Genomic DNA, 17936 nt, shown 5'->3' with positions numbered 1-17936 from the left:
GACACGCCCCGATTCAACGAAAGCTTCTCTTTTGAGGAGAGGAATAAAGATCGGAGATCCTAGAGAAGCAGATCAGAGGGAAAAGACAAGGAGGATGGTGGTGATGGTTGAAGGGATTGGAGAAGAGGTGGGGCGTAGGGCTATAAATGAATCAAGTGTTCGTGAACAAATTTGGTGTTCGATTTGGTAAAAATTTATTTATATTCGTTCAATATACATAAGATTAATTAAACAAATAAGCTTGAATAGCTCGTTAAGCTAAACAAACAAGATTGAACACATATGTGTTCAGCTCGTTAACGTTCGTGAACAATGTTCATGAACAATGTTCGTGAACCATATTTATTAATAGAACTCTTTTCAATATACTAAATAAATAAATAAATTTAAATTATAATCTTAATAACCAATCAAATAATTAAAAGTTTCAAACAATCAAACAAACTTGAATTGAGAACTTGATAACATCTAAATGAACCAAGCTCAAATCAAGCTCAAGCCAAGCTCGAACCAAGCTCAAGGCAAGCTTGAATTGAGAGCTTGATAACATCTAAATGAACCAAGCTCAAGCTAAGTTTCAAACAAGCTCAAGCTCATAAAAAATAAATCAAGCCAAACTTGAAACTCATTTCAAAAGTTTGATTCATTTTAAGCTCGGCTCGGTTCGATTATCTTATCAAATAAATTTGAATACCCCAAAGCTCGACTCGGCTCGACTCGGCTCGGCTCACTTACTGTCCTAGTGGGGCGGTGCCGGTAGGTCAGCAGCGGCTAGGCGAAGGTGGCGGCACCGGATTGGTGAGAAAGGTTCACTGAGGCAGTGGCGGGAGGCGAAGTTGCAGCTCAAGGAAGAAGGCGACAGCATAGATCACACGACGAAGAGAGAGACACGCCAGCACAGCTGCCCTGCTGGAGAACCAAAAGTCCACATCGAGGTTGGTAAGCATTACAGTTAAGAGATCATTAGCTATTAACTAACATTAGTCCTTTTCTATTCTCGGCCTGTAATCGGACTACCAAAAAGTCTATACAATAATTCTTCCCTTATTCTTCTCATACAGTCACTGTCAGTTGTATAGGCACTAAAGAAAAAGAGGATTAATTTCAGTGAAGTAGATTACAGATAAATGAGGATCAATGTTTCAACAAAGCTATTAAAGGAAATTCAAAAGTGATTGCATTCATGATAATTGGCGATGTTGATCGACTGTGAATTCTAATGATAATAGCAAAGGAATGCATTTGAAACATTGTGAGCAGTAATGTCTTTATAGACACATTTTAGTGAATGAGAAACTGTCCATCAATTTCAGTGAAAATAGTGTTGATAGTGTACATACAAGCTCCAGTTATCGTCTTCACAATGTCAAAGCCCCACAAAATCCAAGAGGAACAAGATACTTTTGAAGGATGAGGTATAATGATGCATGCCTTTCCTTGTTCAAAGCATGATTTTCCTCTGGTTTTTATAATTAATTGTAAGTTCAATCTACCAATCTTGATTAGCATGCATTCTACCAGTATCATGCAGGAGCAGGCATTTTCTTGCATATCAGGCGATGCAAATGTATAATAACAGTTCTCAAGAAAAAGACTGACACCATCATTCTCATACTGTGTACGACATAAAATTTTGGACTAAAGTAAATTCGTAACAAGTTGGCAACTTCAATTGGATCTTCATGGAAAGTTTGCTCCTAAAAATCCAGCTTCACCCTAGACACCAGCCATATATTTGTACATATGAATGCATCAAGTGACATATTGAAGCCACAAGACTAAGCAGCTTATACATTCTTAAACAAGGCACAATTTTTTTTTTCATTTGTAAATACAACTACTTACCCAAATTACTGCTAAACACTGTTTGTAAATACAACAACTATGAGCTTTCCTGAAAGGACTGAGATCGTGATACAGCAGCAGGATTTGCCTGCAATACCTGTGCAGCATCTGATATCTGGCCTTTGTTTGCAGACTTGGATCTGAATGGTTTGAAAATGCCAACTTCTGGCTTAATTCCAAGAGTGGCCCATATTGAACTCTTTGCTGCCTCATTTGGATCATCTATCCTAATGGTTTTAGGAATCAATATTGACTTCTCTTCGACATGTAAACTGGCATCTCTAGAATGCTTCCCTAGGGTTGGAGAATCATAATCTGAAAACCCATTATTGATTGGGGAGGGTGGTCCACAAATCAGGTTATTGAACCCAAGCCATGGCAAATTCCATGCTCCATTAGGCCAGTTGTATGTGCATCCCCAGAAGGAAGGCAAAGGAATTGGTGGACAAAAGGCTGCTGTTGGTGGCATAGTTGGGGAACTCCATGGTGCATTTGGATTACTATTAGCAGGCCCAGGGGCAAAATCTGGCGTGTGTCCACCAGCCAGCACTGGAGCAATATTTGTCCATCCTAGATTCCAAGGGTATGCCCAAGGAGCCAGAGTGTGACATGGAAACTGAGACATTGGTGGAATTCCAGAGCCATAGCCCAGCGTACCATTTTGTACAACGGGAATCAATTTACCTGCTAATCCATTTTCTAAAAAACTTGGGACGGTTATGGATGATGAACATGAAGGCCCTTCCCTGTTGTCACCATATAACTTAGAGCTCACATTAGGCGTTGAAGCCATGGGCTCACAAAGAGGTAATTTTGTTCCATACTTAAGGATAGTTCCTTCTCCATTTAAAGATCTTGCAGGAGCAGAAGCCCTGTCAGGAAGAATCTGATGATGTGTCAAATCAGGGGTTTCAAGTTGACGAGATTGGAATCCATCTTCCGGCATTATTATTTGACGGTGCTGCAATACAGATTGCTTACTTTTACGCTTCCCAGCACCAACAGGAACATTCCTCATAGCTCCCCCAGCAGTCCAATATCTCTGACAATTCTTACAGAAGTGTCTAGGTTGATTAAAATTGTAGTTGTTATAGTAACAAAATTTTGTATCCATACTGTCACAGCGAGGACATGGCAGAAGTTTATCTGGCTTCTTGAGGACCTTCTCATGTTCAGAACCTTCAGCATCAGAATTGTTATCCACAAGTTTGGAATCAAACACTGCTTTGCCTAGTTCAGTTGATTCTTTATGGTTGTTCTCATCCTTGCTGTTCACAACAGCAGAATTAATTGGAACATCCTGATCTCCTTCATCAGGGACAATCACCTTAGCGTTGTTGACTTCCCTAACTTTTACTTCTTTGCGTGAATCCTGAAGAAATCCAAGGAATAACATACTATATGCACATACACAATTAAAGGAAACATTAATCAAGACAGAAATAGGATATGTGAATTTTACTCTATATGATATTTCTAAGAGAAAATTTAGCCATTAAGTTTTTGAACATGCTTTGTTAAGAATATTCAAAATACTCTGTAATGAATGTGTCGGATGAATGATTTCCCATGATTTTTTTTTTCTCCCAAAACAACTTCCTTGTGCCTCTTATTTTCTTGCAATTTAGTTGGATTATTCATACTTTTTATGGGTCAAGAAGATTCACAAAAGGATCAAAGTAGCAATACTATTAGGAAACTTTTAGCAGAATGTGAATAAATTGGATCTATTATTAACCAAAAATCATGCGCAATTGAGAACACTCATTAATTTTGTTGAAGCTATATTTCATATATTATCAGTTCTACTTAACTTATAATTTTGAATTTTCAAAATTTCTCTCAACAATTCAACTCTTCAATTTATTCTTTTTACAATCTCATAACAAAATATATCTACAAATAACATGAACAAATGGGAATATATAACACAATATCTTCTATATTTTGTATTAAAGAGATATAATAAAGCTTTTAAACAAATTTTCTTTTATTCATCCTCATCACTTCCCCTAAAGTAGTAAGCAAATGAGGAATGGAACCTTATCGGTTGGATGGTACAAGAACAATTGTAAAAAATATAAAACTAAAAGTGTTATCAAGAATTTCTATATTCAAGAAATTCCTTGACAAAAACAATGAAACACCTCATGGATCAAGTGCATCTATGAAAAGGCCTCCGTTTGGAATCATAACCATATCAATTAACATTTATGGATTAAAAACATAATCTTTAGAACTAGGAGGACAAACGTGATGTGTGCTTAGTTTGGCCCTTTACCGACTCCAAATGGTCATGTCCAGCATGACCCAGAAAATGGCTCTACCTTCCCCAGCACGAACCTGGGCCTGAGTGAACTATGCTCATTTGTGTCGACCAAAGCATGGACCCATGTGCCCAACAATTTAAATAAAAAATAATAAAAATAAAAGTTCTAAAAATTTGATTTTTTTTATAAAATTTGATTAACTAAAATATTGTAATTGAAAATTATTTTTAAAAAGTATAAAAAAATAATAGATCTTTAAATTTTAAAATTAAATGTTAGTAAAATAAAATTTAATACAGTTATTAAATGCTATTCAAAATATTAATATTAATAACAATATTATTATTTTATAAATAAAAAATTAGGCCAAACTCAGCTTAGAGGACGCAACCCAGCACCTAGCCCAGATCTGCTAGGTGTTTTAGGCTGAGCATGTCATGCCGTGGGCGGCCTGACCCATTTTACACATCTACCTACACCCATCACTAATCTTTGAGACCTTACCAGATCATCTGAAATTATGCATATGTCAAAGTTCTCCTTGACTTTTACATTATTTTGATTCACCAATTGTAATCATTTTAGCATCAATTACTTTGATGGTGCAGTTGAGTGTCTTGTCAAAATTAGTGGAACTATTAAAGCCAATTGATCAAGTACCTATCCTGGAGAAGCTGATGCTGATATTCTTTCTTGTCTAAAAGAGAACAAATAAAAACAAAAAAGCTAATGACTTCGATGCACTTTCAGTACCTTTAACTAATACTTATGACACTTTCAGTACAAATGAATGCTGAACCATGATGATCTAACCTATCTGATCAATCTGTGTATTGTGCCATCTTACAGGTGACTAGCTGAAAAAGTACCTAAGTTCATCAGGAACATTATTAGCTCTGTTCTTTGGAAACAGGGTATTGGCAACCGCCCTTAGACATAAAAGTTCAAACTTTCTACACTCAAACAACTTTAACAAGCTAAGCTACCAAATCCTGGATTAGATAGCATATTTCCAGTAGGGATTAGATAGCATAATTCCAGTAGGGCCAAAAGTGCATTTTCTTGTTATCTAGTATAATTCCTCGTTCAGAGCTGTCCTGCCTCATGACTGTGCTCAAAGTCCTCAAACAACACGAACAAAAGGAAGCTTGAACAATCAGGCACACATTGGAATAGGAATGCAACAATTCAAAATCCCTAGCTAATGAGGTCCATCCAGTTGAAAATTTTAGCGATCAAGACAAGGGAGCAAACAAAACCAAGCAATTTTTTTTTAAAATAAGAACATATCAATAATAAACCACCACAAAAACCTAATACCCACCGCCGAGAAAGGATTCATCTTTCAAAATGATAAAAGTCGAACAGAATGAATCCTAGGCAGCCACAAGCAAAAGGAACTAAGACAAAAGGAAAACAGGCCAGAAACTTCTATGCTCACCTTTTCTCCATCTTCGGGTTCCGTCGTCGGAGAAGCATCTGGGACTACCATCTCCCCCATCGCTGCTTTCTTCTCCACGCCTCCCGCCGGCGCCCCTTCCTCCGGGGTCGGCAGGAGGCTCTCCGAAAGTGCGGTGGCCGTCCTGAAGAGTTTAAATAGGGGGATCTGTGGCGTCAGAGATCGCCGTCGTTTCGCCGCCAACCGTCGTTCCTGCCATTAGCTCCGACTCCCGCAGGTACTCCGATCTCATGTCACTGCCTCCATGCTTCTCTCTAACTCGCACAGACAGACAGGCAGAGAGAGAGAGAGAGAGGCGTTCTGAGCCACGAGTTTTTAGGGCGGGAGATAGGTCATGACGTCAGCCTGCGGAAAGGAGAAGAAAAAGAGTAGAGGGAGGAGGTAAGCAAAACAGGCACGGATACCTTTTTCATATTTTAATTGTAGATTCCACGTCCATGTAACCCAATTACCCAAATCCTTCTCTTCTCTCTAACACAGACACAAAGGGATCGTGTGGTGAGAATGGCTTGGGTGAATCGACAAACGAAGAATTTTGGTGGCTTTAGCCTCCATATGAAGTTAGTTGCCACTATAACGACATTTTTATGGTTACCCGTCGCCGGGTACCGTGACCACAGTCCAGAAACCACGCTTTGTAATATAAATATAAAAAAACCATATATAAATAAAAAAAAACTTATTTTATCTTTTTTAAAGCTTTTAGAACAAGTATCGTAAGATCTTTAGAATTTAGAAATTATTGTCATTTTTTTACTATTAATTTAGTGGGTGTTAAATAGAATGACATCTGTTAAATTTTAAAATTGCAAATGAGCAACTTTTTTTTTTAAAAATATAGTGTTTATCTATCATCTATGATTTACTTATTATCTTCTTTATACTCGAACTTGTTAAAATCTGAAGATTTTTTTACTGAATTAATTCATTTTTACTAATTTAAAATAAAAAATGAGTCTACTTTCTCCTGAAGATCAGTATCAGAGCTTGTTATGCCTTCATTAAATAAGGAACATCACAATTTACATTTAACAATTTGAAATTAACCAAAAATAATAATATTAATTGTTCAATTTTGCTAGTTTAATGTTAATTGTACATTTTTGCCGGGTTAGCAAAATTTTCTTCAAAATCATATGGCACTCCTACTCCCATCTTTAATTTTCTTAGCAAAAGGGTGCGAGGCCTGCAACAGGCCAACCAGCAACCCTAAAAACCTACCTCGATTGGCCGGCGATCATTTGGCATTATTGGAAAGAAGCCACAAAGGTATTATTGGAAAGGCGTCATCTTTCGCAAACTACTTGTAGATTGAAGTGGAAAAGTGAACGAATTTCCTCTTCGGCAGAGGCATCATTATTCAAGAGCAAGGTATGAGCTTGAATACTGTAGAGATAGCATGCTTCGTTGTGGGCATTTTAGTTTATGGCTTCCGTTATAGTATCATTCGCGGCAATTATATCATTTTGTTTGCTGACTAATTCTGTCAGGGTCTCAGGGAGATAGACGCCAATGAATAAGTTAGGAATTTATAGTCTAAAAACTAATTTTTCTTGGTGCCCATTTATTATTTGTCAGAAAATACACTCCGAGCATAATACTTCTAAAGAGCTGCATATTATGCTTGAATATTTTGTTAAAGCTATCTAATTTTTCTCTTGCTATCCTCCAATTCTAATCATGATTGCAATATGTTGTCCGTAAATTGTTGTATCTTTTATTTTCCCATTAGAAGCATTGATTTTTAATGTGGTTTAGAAGGGGGAGAAAATTCTGTGCAAACTGAAAAATAGTGATGATGTGGTTGATTTACTATACATCTTTAGGTGTCCACCCTCCATTTGCCAAAAAAAAAAAAAATAGGGAAAAAATAAAAGAAAAAGGAGTGCCAACGATGATTGACTTTGTATTAAAACAACTGCTAAGCTGATACTCATGAAAGGAATGGTGCTAAATTTCCAGTGAAATATTTTTGCTGCATTAAAGCAAAATGAATTTTCTTTTTGTTTGATGCATTATGAAAATATATCTAATTGGCATAGGGTATATGGGAAGATAATTCAGATGCAACTTTGAAGGTTTTATCACTGATGTCACTATTAATATATTGTATTAGATGGCAATGATTTAAGAACACAATGTTTTTGACCTTCTTGACGCTGCTCCTATATTATACACGAATTCTCAATTTCCTCCAAGTACACTCTAGGCAAAATGTATAATTCCTTTATATACAGGTAAACATGCCTTATAATATTTGACTCCAGCCACTATAGAATATTCTCTTTTGTACTTGTTTTGAAGTCACAAATTAGGTCCAACTGAAACCATTCAAATCAAATTTGCTATTTGTTGCACCTTCGTTATCTTCGTCAGCATTGAGGTCTAGTTGCGCTGCATGACTAGATATTCCAAAACTAATTGCCTTATCGAAACTACTTGATTCCTTTTCTCTGCTCTGTTGTTCTGCATGCTTCCTGTTGTGTGTGTTCTCAAGAAACATGGCTCCATCACTTCTTTCCTTATGCCAAGCCTCTGAAATAGCCCCTCCTATTTGAGCTTCAGAACTTAAAGGATGCACCTTGAAGTTACAGGCCGAGAGAGGTGTCCTTTCAGAATCTCCTAAAATGGATGAGGAAAAAGGCTTCTGTTCATTTGAATAAAACCATGCAGGTTTAGTGTTCTCAAGCCTAGTACCATCATGCACTTTTTCTCTACAAAGCAGTAAGCTGCCATTATAATTTCTTAGACCCCGATGGAGATTATTTATGTTTTGATTCTTTTGTGATTCTTGAGAAGATGTAAGACAACTATCTACTGAACAGTCGGCAAGTTGCACTTGATACTCTGGTAGATTATTATTCAGGTGGGTAATATCTTCGAAGCCTGGAAATGGATTGCTGAAGCATTCATTCGAGACTTTGGATACTAGTTCAGAGAGTTGAACTTTAGCAGCTTCCAATCCTGGAGTACCCAAATTCTGCTTCCCAAGTGTCTCTTGAGCTTTCTCCAGCACAGACTGCAAGTATTTCCCCTGTGCCTCTATTCGAAGTTGTAAATGCTTCTGAACCTTTTACAGATGCATTTTTGCATGATTTGTCAGTATCTAATATCATAAGCAAATTAGAAGAGATGAAAGTAAAAGAAAAGGCTTAACGGCTTCATTCCTTTTTTTGAGTCCAGGATGATTACTTCTCTTATTTTTGGTTGCCTTTTAACCTTATTTAATAGTGGTGTTTCAGTTATCTCTTAGTTCATTCTTTAGCAAAGTTATCTAATTGTAATTGCTGTTTTGTCAACATGAAGAAAAGCTGAAGTTTAAACCAATTGGCTTGGCTACTGTTATCTTGAAGATGCACGATTATTTAATAAAGTCATGTCATTCTTTTCTTTAGAAATCTTCACTGTGTTAGACAATAACCTCCAGTCCCATCTAGTTGGTGGTTTGCTACGTGGACTTTTTCCCAATGTTTTTTCAGAAATACTAAGGCCATTGTTTTTCATTTAGATATTTTCTCTTGTTTCCTTTCAGTTAAACCAATGATAGAATGCACACCAAAGAAAAGTCCATCAAGAATAATTAGTTTTACTCGTGATTTTGACCTCAAAGGAACATGAAATGAAATCATCAGAGATAAAGGAAGACTGGAACTGTCACTTGGCACAAATTCTAAAACTATATTTAATGGCTTTGCACAAAGCTCAAGGTGTCTACTAGGCTACATCTAAACTAGTCGATGTCTTCTGTCTTGCTACCATTTTAATCTTTCCATGGATTATGGACATATTTGCTCTTTTGTGATTTATGGCTTGTGTTTGCTAGCCATGTCTTCCTCTTTAATCACTTCCTCGAACTGTTTCCCTTAGTTATATCATATAACTAAATTTAATGGAAATATTTTTGACAAATTGTAGTTGTAGATTGGGCTTGATCCAATCTTCATTCTACTAAACCAGCTAGTTGGTAGGTACTTTTAAGTAACTATATGCAAAAGTTTTAGAATATAATACACAATTAAAACTGTTAAATTCTTATTAATTCAAATATCTTAGAATTAATCTAATGTATAAGGGAAGGAAATAACAGTTGATAAACATTACATGTTGACTAAACATTACCTCTAGTTGTTCTTGTAGCCGTCTTTGTACTTCAATTTGTATTTGAAGTGCTTCATTTATCTGAATAGGCCTGAAATTTCACTCAGTTATAGATTTCCTTTTTTGATTGTTAGATTAAATGAGTGTTGATGTTCTCTTACTTATTTGGCTGGGGATCAATATTTGTCTTGGTCATGGCTGATATATTATTACTTTCATTTGTTCTCTCTGCTGCTAGCTTACAAACTACAACTGCATCAATATGTATTAGTTTGCAAAATCAATATGTTTTGATTGATAAATTTGGATGTGCTCTTACCACTCTTAATACTTCCCATGTTTGCTTGAGCTTGAAGATTTTTGCTGAGTCTGTACTTCTGCAATCCAACAAGAGAAGCTTAATCTTCAAATATGAAAAATGAATAAAGAAAAGGAAAAAGAATAGAGTAAGTAGTCAGTCAGAACCTGAAGATGGCTTTTCAGGTGATACAATGTTAGTCCAGGAATGCCCATGAGTCTCATGACTGTTTTTGGTGTCGCCTCTGCAAAACAATGATGTTAGTTATTTTACTCTGAATCAAAGATGTTCCCTAAGTGCTTTGTTTTTCTCGTCTACTCACTGTCTGCGCCGCCTAGTTGATTAACTGCTTCTATGAATCTGTCATGGAGTTCAGGTGTCCACTTCAGCCTTGGCTTTGCATCAGTTGATAGAACTAGCCCCGACTCATTCGAAATGCTTCCCCCTTGTTGCAATGACAAATGCCTCTCTGGAGGAAATGTTGTCCTAGAAGAGAGGATGTTGTTGTGGCCTTGATGATACATCTCCTGCTCGGTAAAGAAATTGTGAGGTCATCAATCATGTAGTTATCATCATCAAATATATGCAAAAATTTCTCTGTTTTTCCTTTTTCTTACCTTCTCTACTGTCTTCTTTGATCTAGGTAGCACTATGCAGATCAGATCTCTGAGTAGCTGAAACTTATCACTTCAGATTCATCTGCTTTATTTTTCTGGAATGCCAGGGCATGCGCCATCCATCCTTCTCCCAAAGGCTTATCTGCTTCTCTTGTAGGTGAAGGATGGCACAAGGCTCTCTTTATAAGCCAACTGCAAAAGAGAATTGGAATCATTTGAATAAAGCAGTTAAGTAAATCCAATCTTCACAGCAACCCAAAAAGAGATCTTGTCCTTCTTCCTTCAATATGGACCATGTCCTGGAACTTTAGTTTTCAGTTCATAAGCCTAATGGTGCTCATATTCTTCAGAAGAAACTTTTTTGTGGAACAACTTTAACTTGTTGCATGTGCAGGAGAATAAATCCTTAAATATCCACTCTCTTTCATGAAAGAACTACTAAAGAAAAAGGAGTAGCATATACTTGTGAAGAGAATTTTTAAACTTGATGCTATGTTTCTAATCTTTCTGCAGTTTCGGCAAAGTTTCCAGATTCCTGAATTGTAAGAATCTAAATATTAGGGGTCCGCTTGGGTAGAGTTTCTTTACTAGAAAAAGTTTGTTTGATGAAAATAAATCATAGGTGTCTTCAATTATCAATAATGCAATTTGTAGTTACCTGCAGTCTGATATGTGGTTAATTCAGGTTGGTAATCTCAGGCTATTTGATTAGAGAAATTTGAAAGTTCTGTTTGACTGGTTAAATCCAACAACAAAATATGATACACTTTGTGTATATAATAAAGGGATATGTAGCCAGCATGAGCTCCCTCTTGTCTCTATGCTGCATATATTTTGCTTTTGTTTATTATTGACAAAGTAAATAAGATAGGGAATGGGAGAAGGGGTATCCTTTTGCATCAAAGACAAGAAGATAATACAAAAAATTACAAAATAGAGCAGTTATTTTTCTGAAAGTAAACAGTGTCAAATAGCTGATAGAGTTGATCTCAATTCTCAAAAGCTTATGAAATGGATTTCCATCTATCCTAGATCTTGTCACATCGATAGGGGGTTAGCCATGTGGTGCACTTTTTGTTGTGACTGAATAATAAGGAAATAATTTGCGTAATCATAGGTTATTTCTTGTGGAACAACTCAGGCACTGGGTTTTTTGTGTGCTTTTGAGTTATGCTGCTTCTCTTTCCTAGCTGCCTGAGCACTCAATTTTCTATTGTTGATCTTTGTGATTCAGGTGAACATGGGCAAATGGGCAAGTTGCACCATGGACTGAGTAGATGTTCTTTTTGAGGAATGGAAGGCAGAAAGTGATCAGAGAATGTCTATTATAATTAAAGCAGAGGTGGTTTTTCTTCTTTGAGAATAAACAAAGGGCAGTGAATATGAAACATAGATAAATGCATGTACTGTTTTGTTTGCTAATTATCTTCACGTGGTCCTCAATTTACAAGATACTTATACAAGTGAACATTCTTATATCCTTTTTTGAGTAAAGCATCTCCCAATACTTATTTAAGTAATTCTTACTGGCCCATTTTCTTTATTCAAATGGAATGAAGAATTTATCAACTCCATGCAGCAATAGTATCTTGCAGTGACCAATATTCTGCAGCCAAATATTTGTTTTTTTTTTTCATTACCATAGTGTCTTTCTTTTCTCCAAAAAAATTAAGATTTTACATAATCACTCGATCTTTCTTCCAAAGGAAATGAGAACCATCCTCATAATTTGCATTATTTATCCCCATGCTCAATAATTTTATCACTGAAATATTTGGATGCCCTTTATGTTAATCAGACTGAAATTTTCTGTCTTTTACTGTGATCATGCACTTGCAATATATTTTAAGATGTTTGGAGAAGTTTATTGCTAATTCCATAGATTGTTTTTTTAATTAAGCTTCTATATATATCAGGCCATGTCATTATAATATGCTTGCAATAGCTAATGAGGCAGGTAAGTGCATTGATACCCTAATCCACCATTTCAAGTGAAACCAACTGGTTCTCATTCAGATCTAGCATTACTAAATATGTAGGAAGGATATGATTCTCTTAAGTATGAGTTTGTGGTCGAAATGGCCTATCATCATAAGGGTACCACTGTATGGTCAATTAGTGTATTGCTTGCTGCACAATCATTCTCTCATGATGTTGGTTTGAACATTTCCTCATTGTTCTCTAAAACAGACAGTAAAGCATATGCTCAATCCCTTGTTTCCAAGAGTAAAGTATATTGAAAATTGACAAAGTTGATAGAATCCTTCTTTTGCATGAAAGGGATAAACAAGAATAATATATCTCTTACTCTTGTTGATGAAATGAAATTGACAATGGAATATGCTGTGCCTCGTTGTTAAGCAATGACCATTGGTTTTCTTGTGGTTTATGTGCATATCACAGCATGTAGCAGGTCCATCAAAGAACCTCTTTCCTCATCTAGCAGCATCTTACTAATCATTGCCCTATATTTAGACTAAAAACTCGACTCATTGGTGAACTTCCCAGTTGCATTTATTCTGTGTGTATAATTATTGAATAGAGATCAACAAGGCACTGGCGACAAATGGGAATTTGATGTGATACCCATCAAGTTTAGTAGTGAGAGATGTCATTCAGAAAATTTTAAGATAAATTGATAAATATAACCTGAACTTTCAGTTTTAGGTAGAGATGTCAATTTTCTCCGAACCTGATAGAGGATATAGAGGGACTACTGATATCCGATATCCGACCCGAATACCCAATTAAATAATATATATATATATATATATATATATAAAGATTTTTTCCCAAAATCACTAACTATTTTTGTTGATACTAGGAGTGGGCTATAGAGATGTTTACTCTATTTTTTTAATTATATTTTCTTTTTTTAATATGATAATTCTAATGTGCTTTTGTTGAATAATGTTAGTGGATGGAAAGAAAAAAATTATCAGTATAGAAGATATTCGATCCTTTAATAGGTATGAGTATGAGGATGGATATCCGATCCTCGATGGGTACAAGGATGGAGAATATGGAAGCCGATCCGAACCCGATGCATTGTAATCCCTAGTTTTATGTTGATAACTTACTAAGTTATAGCAATTATAGTCATCAATTATTGGTAGCTTTTCTTTCTCTTTTTTTTTTTTTTAATGTAATAGCCTACCTAAGCTTCATAAATAATTAATATTGTCATGTCAACAATCGTGATAGAGCACACATGCGCTAAGATGGCCTTAAAAAGACTGATTGCTTGAATATTGAATCATAATTTGAACTCATTAATCAATCAACAAAATTTCATAACTATGGAATGACTACGATGCACATGACAATATGAGGCATTGAAGTAATCTTGACTAATTACATACAAAAGTTTTGTATTTGTGAACATGAATTTTTATTCTTGGGTAATGTTTGGGAGGAACTTATAAAGTTTTCACCATTCTTAGCAAATTGACTGAGAATGTACTGGAACAATGGATGGCCTTGCTAACTTTCATTGGAATCATTATTAATTTGGCAGTGTATATTGGCGATCAACAATAGGATCCTACAAAGTTTAGTAAACTTGAAGTTGGTCTTGGATAGAAACCCCTTTTTTTTTCTTTTGAAAGAAGAAACTTTGATAGAAACCCATGCATAGAAGAACACTTTTTATATAGTTCATCCTATCTTCTCTTTTTTGCTTTTAGAAGAATCAAAGGTGAAGGAATGAATGCAAGACTTGAGCTAGAGAACTTTATTCCTTCCTGCTGTATGTTTTTCTAAGCTGGAGGATAATTGTCCGTGAAGTGGAATCTGATGCCATTTTCTTTTCTTTTTTGTCATGTTAGGCCAAGAAAGAAGATTGATTGCAAACTATGTTGAAGCAACATTTTGCCTATTGCTTAGGGTGCAAAAAGCAGGAAGGTGACCCCTCTATTTCAGGAATTTGCGACTTGTGCAGGACCGCTGCTCTAACTTGCGTATGCTTGTGCAGATAAGTTGCATGATTAGTAAACATATATCTTAGGCAAGCATTGGGCAGCAAACAAGGTTGGGTATTTTTCTGCTTGGCTTGCAATTCCGACTCTTAACAGTTCCCTTTTGCCACCAAATTGGAATCAAAGTAAAGACCCCTTGAACTAGACCAACTTTGTACAAGTGCCAAGTTGAATACTCTCTACAAGTTGGAGCAAATTGGATATCTGATCTCAATTGTTCCTTCCAGTACTAGGTATAGTAGATCCTCTATAGCTTCTCTGATCAAGAGGGATAAAGAAGGCTGAAGAGTGAAGAGGTTGAAAGCTCGAAGAGCAAGAGAATTCAATGTGCTCGGGCCACTACTGGGCTTAGGATTTAGGGATTTTGGAACCTTTGGTTGGCCCCTTGCTCGAAGATTGTAGCATTAGGTGGTAAGAGAGTTGCTTAGGAGATGACTGATGTACCTTTTTTTTGCCCACTGGAGCAGAATGACAGTAATATTCTTTGCCACTTGAACATCAATAGGGCTTCTTCATTCTATTGTTTGGTCTCACAAGAAGATAATCATTGCTAAGCTAGCCAAGTGAATTCTCTCATGGAATTTGTAAAATTCTCTTGGAGGTTCAGTGCATGGTCGGTTGTCGATTCAGATTGAACCGTCTTGTTTAGATTCGGATTGTGATCACATCAAATTACGCCCTTTTTGTTCTTGCTTGATTAGGAATTTGATGGATTAGTTCAGTGTTTGCCTTTTTCTCTGCGAGGAACCCACACTGAAGAACACCCCTCCCTCACGCGAGTTCTCCCATTGTTGTCGACAAGAGGTAAAATTTTCAAAGTTGAGAGATAAAATATAATTCCTTAAATATTGCAAGACGGAATTAAAAAGTTAATAGGGTTAAACTTTTTGAGATTCAAAGTTGGGTTTGTGGTATGTCCACATAAAATAGGGATCCAAGATAACTTTTTCATAGTCCTAGGGTATAATCGAGTTGATTATCACATAGCAGGTTTGTAGAATTGAGCAAGGGTTAAATCCCAATAAAAATTGAAGAATTATCTTTTCATGTGATGGCTAGTTTTGGTTTCCTAATCTATTCCCTCCCAATGATGTGGGACAGTCATTAGGGGGGTGACTAGGATGATGAATTTCATCTTTATAGAATTACTTCTTGCAATTCGACTTTCATGTCTTCTCTCTACCATAGTATTGATAGCAAGACTCCTCCTTTCCTTGAGAAACAATTGTTTGCTTTTGTTTAAGTTTGGCCTTCTCATTCTTTGAGGTTTCTAGACAAGGGAAAATTCTGTTCTGCGGAAAGATTGTACAATTTGAGCCTTTTCTTATGCAACAATGGATAAGATTTCTCTCATCCTCCCTTCTTGAAAATCTTCATTTCCAGCCTTCACTAAAAACAAAACTAATCTTCAACCTGTTTTTTGCACCCATATGAGGCTGAGATATCTTTCAATCTTATTGGTCATTGTTCTTTCTATTCTTTGGTTGAAATTTTATTGATCAAGAGAGGTAGAAGTTGCATAAGTTATCTGAATTGTTTCTCCTATTACTAATAATTCTTTCAAATTAATTTAGAATTTTTTTTATGCTCTCATTTTTAATATGATTTCAACCAGAAGTACACGTGCTTCCATGTTCTTAACTCCTTTTGCTGACAAATAGTCTATTATACATAATAATGTATGTGTAGCAGGTATAGTTTGATGGCAAAATTATGATTCCTTCTACATTAAGAACTTCAGTAGTTAAAGAAAGGCTCTTTCTCCATTTTTAATATTTGGAACAAAACTTCATTTTCAAAATGTAAACTTAAAAAACAAAAAAAGTTCCATATTATTCAAATTTACTTCCTAAGTAGTTGCAACAACCATGCAAACTTCAAACAGAACAGAGTAGAACAGCCATTTATTGCTCCCAACACTTTAATGGAGATCACAAACTAAATTTTGTGCCATCAATAGACCATAGACTTAGTAGCTAGAATTGCTTGCTTCTTGGATTGGAACACAGCAAGGAGTTTGTCTCTTGGAGGCAAGCATTCCGTCACCACATCAGATGCTACGAATCCCTCAATCCATCTGCATAAGTTGGGAAACTCGTCGCCATTGATCAAGCTTATGCCTGCCACTTCCTGAAGCACACCAAGCCACAGAGCAAAGAAACTGGCAGAAATGTCGACCAGGCCGATCGATTCGCCTCCGAAAAACCTCCTCCCCCCAAGCTCATCGTCAAGGATCCTCAGGCATGCTCTTGCTTGCTCCATAAACATCTGCTGCGTCTCCCCTTCCGTCCAGCATGACATCCAACAAGCACCTACGCACTGCATGCAAGCAAAAGTTATGGACTACAAGAAATTAAAGCCGATCAATTTTCTCATCTAAACAGATGGTAACAAGCGAGACCTTATCGTCTATGAACCTTGACCAGAACCTGGCCATGCCCCTCTCATGGGGAGCCTTGGGCAGGATCGGGTTGTCTGTCCAAGTTTCGTCAATGTACTCGAGGATGATCAGTGACTCAGGGATGGCTTTCCCGTTGTGGAGGAGGACAGGGATCTTCTTGTGGATCGGGTTGGAGGCGAGGAGCAAAGGGCTCTTGTTGGCGAGGTCCTCCTCCACCTTCTCGTGGGGTACCCCCTTCAGCTTCAGAGCAAGCTCCACTCTGAAGCTCCAGGGGCTTGCCCAGAACCTCAACACCTTCACTTGCTCAGCCTCAGCCATGCCAATTGATTAATTGCTAGCTTAGCTTGCCGGCTTTCTGCTCTCCAAGATGCTATTTATCTACATAACAAACCAAGCAGAAGTTCATTGATTATTTCTTTTCCAAGAAGCTTCGGATATATTTGTTTTTCTGTTTTTTCTGTAGACTGGAGGTTTGATTAATCAACAGTTGGAACAGATATTATAAAGAAATAAGCTCCATCTATTGACACTTCCTTCCCCTGTAAGGTTTTGACCGGAGATAATTGGTCAACGCAATTATAAAACTAGTCTAAAAACATCTAGATTATATTTTTTATGTAAAAAAAAAGAAGAAAGAAAACAAATGCTTGGAAATTTTGCTGAGAAAAATATATATATTAGAATATGTCACTTTAGACACACAAACCTTCCCTTTATATATAATTTAAAAGAATAATCTAGCTAATGAAATTATACAATCAAGAGAAATTAGGAAACGTATGAGCATTCAATACAGTTGTTATATTGTTAGATTTATGGTGGTCTTATAATCATAAAAGTACTATAAAATAATTATGATCCGGTGGTAGGGTGAGGTCCGTCCAATAGAGGGTCAAGATGGTCAATACCTCGGGAGTTCGTTCGATCGGGTGACTCTTCCTTCCCGATCGGCGCAAGGAATACCCGATCCG

The 17936-nt window shown here is 36.5% G+C and overlaps 3 protein-coding genes and 1 long non-coding RNA gene across 6 annotated transcripts; 1 reads left to right on the top strand and 3 right to left on the bottom strand.

Annotated features, from left to right (window-relative positions):
- Positions 1-1615: 1615 nt before the first annotated feature.
- On the bottom strand, positions 1616-5880 carry LOC122038198 (cyclic dof factor 2-like). The gene is made up of 2 exons (XM_042597834.1): positions 5557-5880; positions 1616-3217 (listed from the first exon to the last, which is right to left on the bottom strand). Exons 1-2 carry the CDS (start codon positions 5614-5616, stop codon positions 1883-1885), a joined length of 1395 nt encoding a protein of 464 aa, XP_042453768.1. The 5' UTR covers positions 5617-5880; the 3' UTR covers positions 1616-1882.
- Positions 5881-7675: 1795 nt separating this feature from the next.
- LOC122038195 (myb-related protein 2-like) lies at positions 7676-10784 on the bottom strand. 3 transcript variants are annotated; one of them, XM_042597831.1, is made up of 7 exons: positions 10588-10784; positions 10293-10497; positions 10138-10214; positions 9992-10049; positions 9834-9924; positions 9694-9763; positions 7678-8638 (listed from the first exon to the last, which is right to left on the bottom strand). In XM_042597831.1, the coding sequence occupies exons 2-7, from the start codon at positions 10492-10494 to the stop codon at positions 7886-7888; spliced, it is 1251 nt and encodes a 416-aa protein (XP_042453765.1). In that variant the 5' UTR covers positions 10495-10497; positions 10588-10784; the 3' UTR covers positions 7678-7885. The 3 variants fall into 3 exon arrangements, with proteins under 3 accessions (XP_042453766.1, XP_042453765.1, XP_042453764.1); XM_042597830.1 differs by having other exon boundaries at positions 7678-8644; positions 10588-10778; XM_042597832.1 differs by lacking the exon at positions 10588-10784 and having other exon boundaries at positions 7676-8644.
- On the top strand, positions 10685-15566 carry LOC122038197. The gene is made up of 3 exons (XR_006127818.1): positions 10685-10814; positions 11822-11929; positions 14415-15566. It is a non-coding gene; the product is annotated as an uncharacterized LOC122038197 (long non-coding RNA).
- Positions 15567-16372: 806 nt separating this feature from the next.
- On the bottom strand, positions 16373-17384 carry LOC122038196 (glutathione S-transferase U8-like). Its single transcript, XM_042597833.1, has 2 exons — positions 16966-17384; positions 16373-16883 (listed from the first exon to the last, which is right to left on the bottom strand). Exons 1-2 carry the CDS (start codon positions 17281-17283, stop codon positions 16518-16520), a joined length of 684 nt encoding a protein of 227 aa, XP_042453767.1. The 5' UTR covers positions 17284-17384; the 3' UTR covers positions 16373-16517.
- Positions 17385-17936: the final 552 nt, after the last annotated feature.

Source organism: Zingiber officinale, chromosome 1A (genome assembly GCF_018446385.1).
Source record: "Zingiber officinale cultivar Zhangliang chromosome 1A, Zo_v1.1, whole genome shotgun sequence".
In the NCBI taxonomy this organism is placed as follows: Eukaryota; Viridiplantae; Streptophyta; class Magnoliopsida; order Zingiberales; family Zingiberaceae; genus Zingiber; species Zingiber officinale.
Note: the sequence above shows the minus strand (reverse complement) of the source record. Positions and strands in the feature narration are given on the sequence as shown.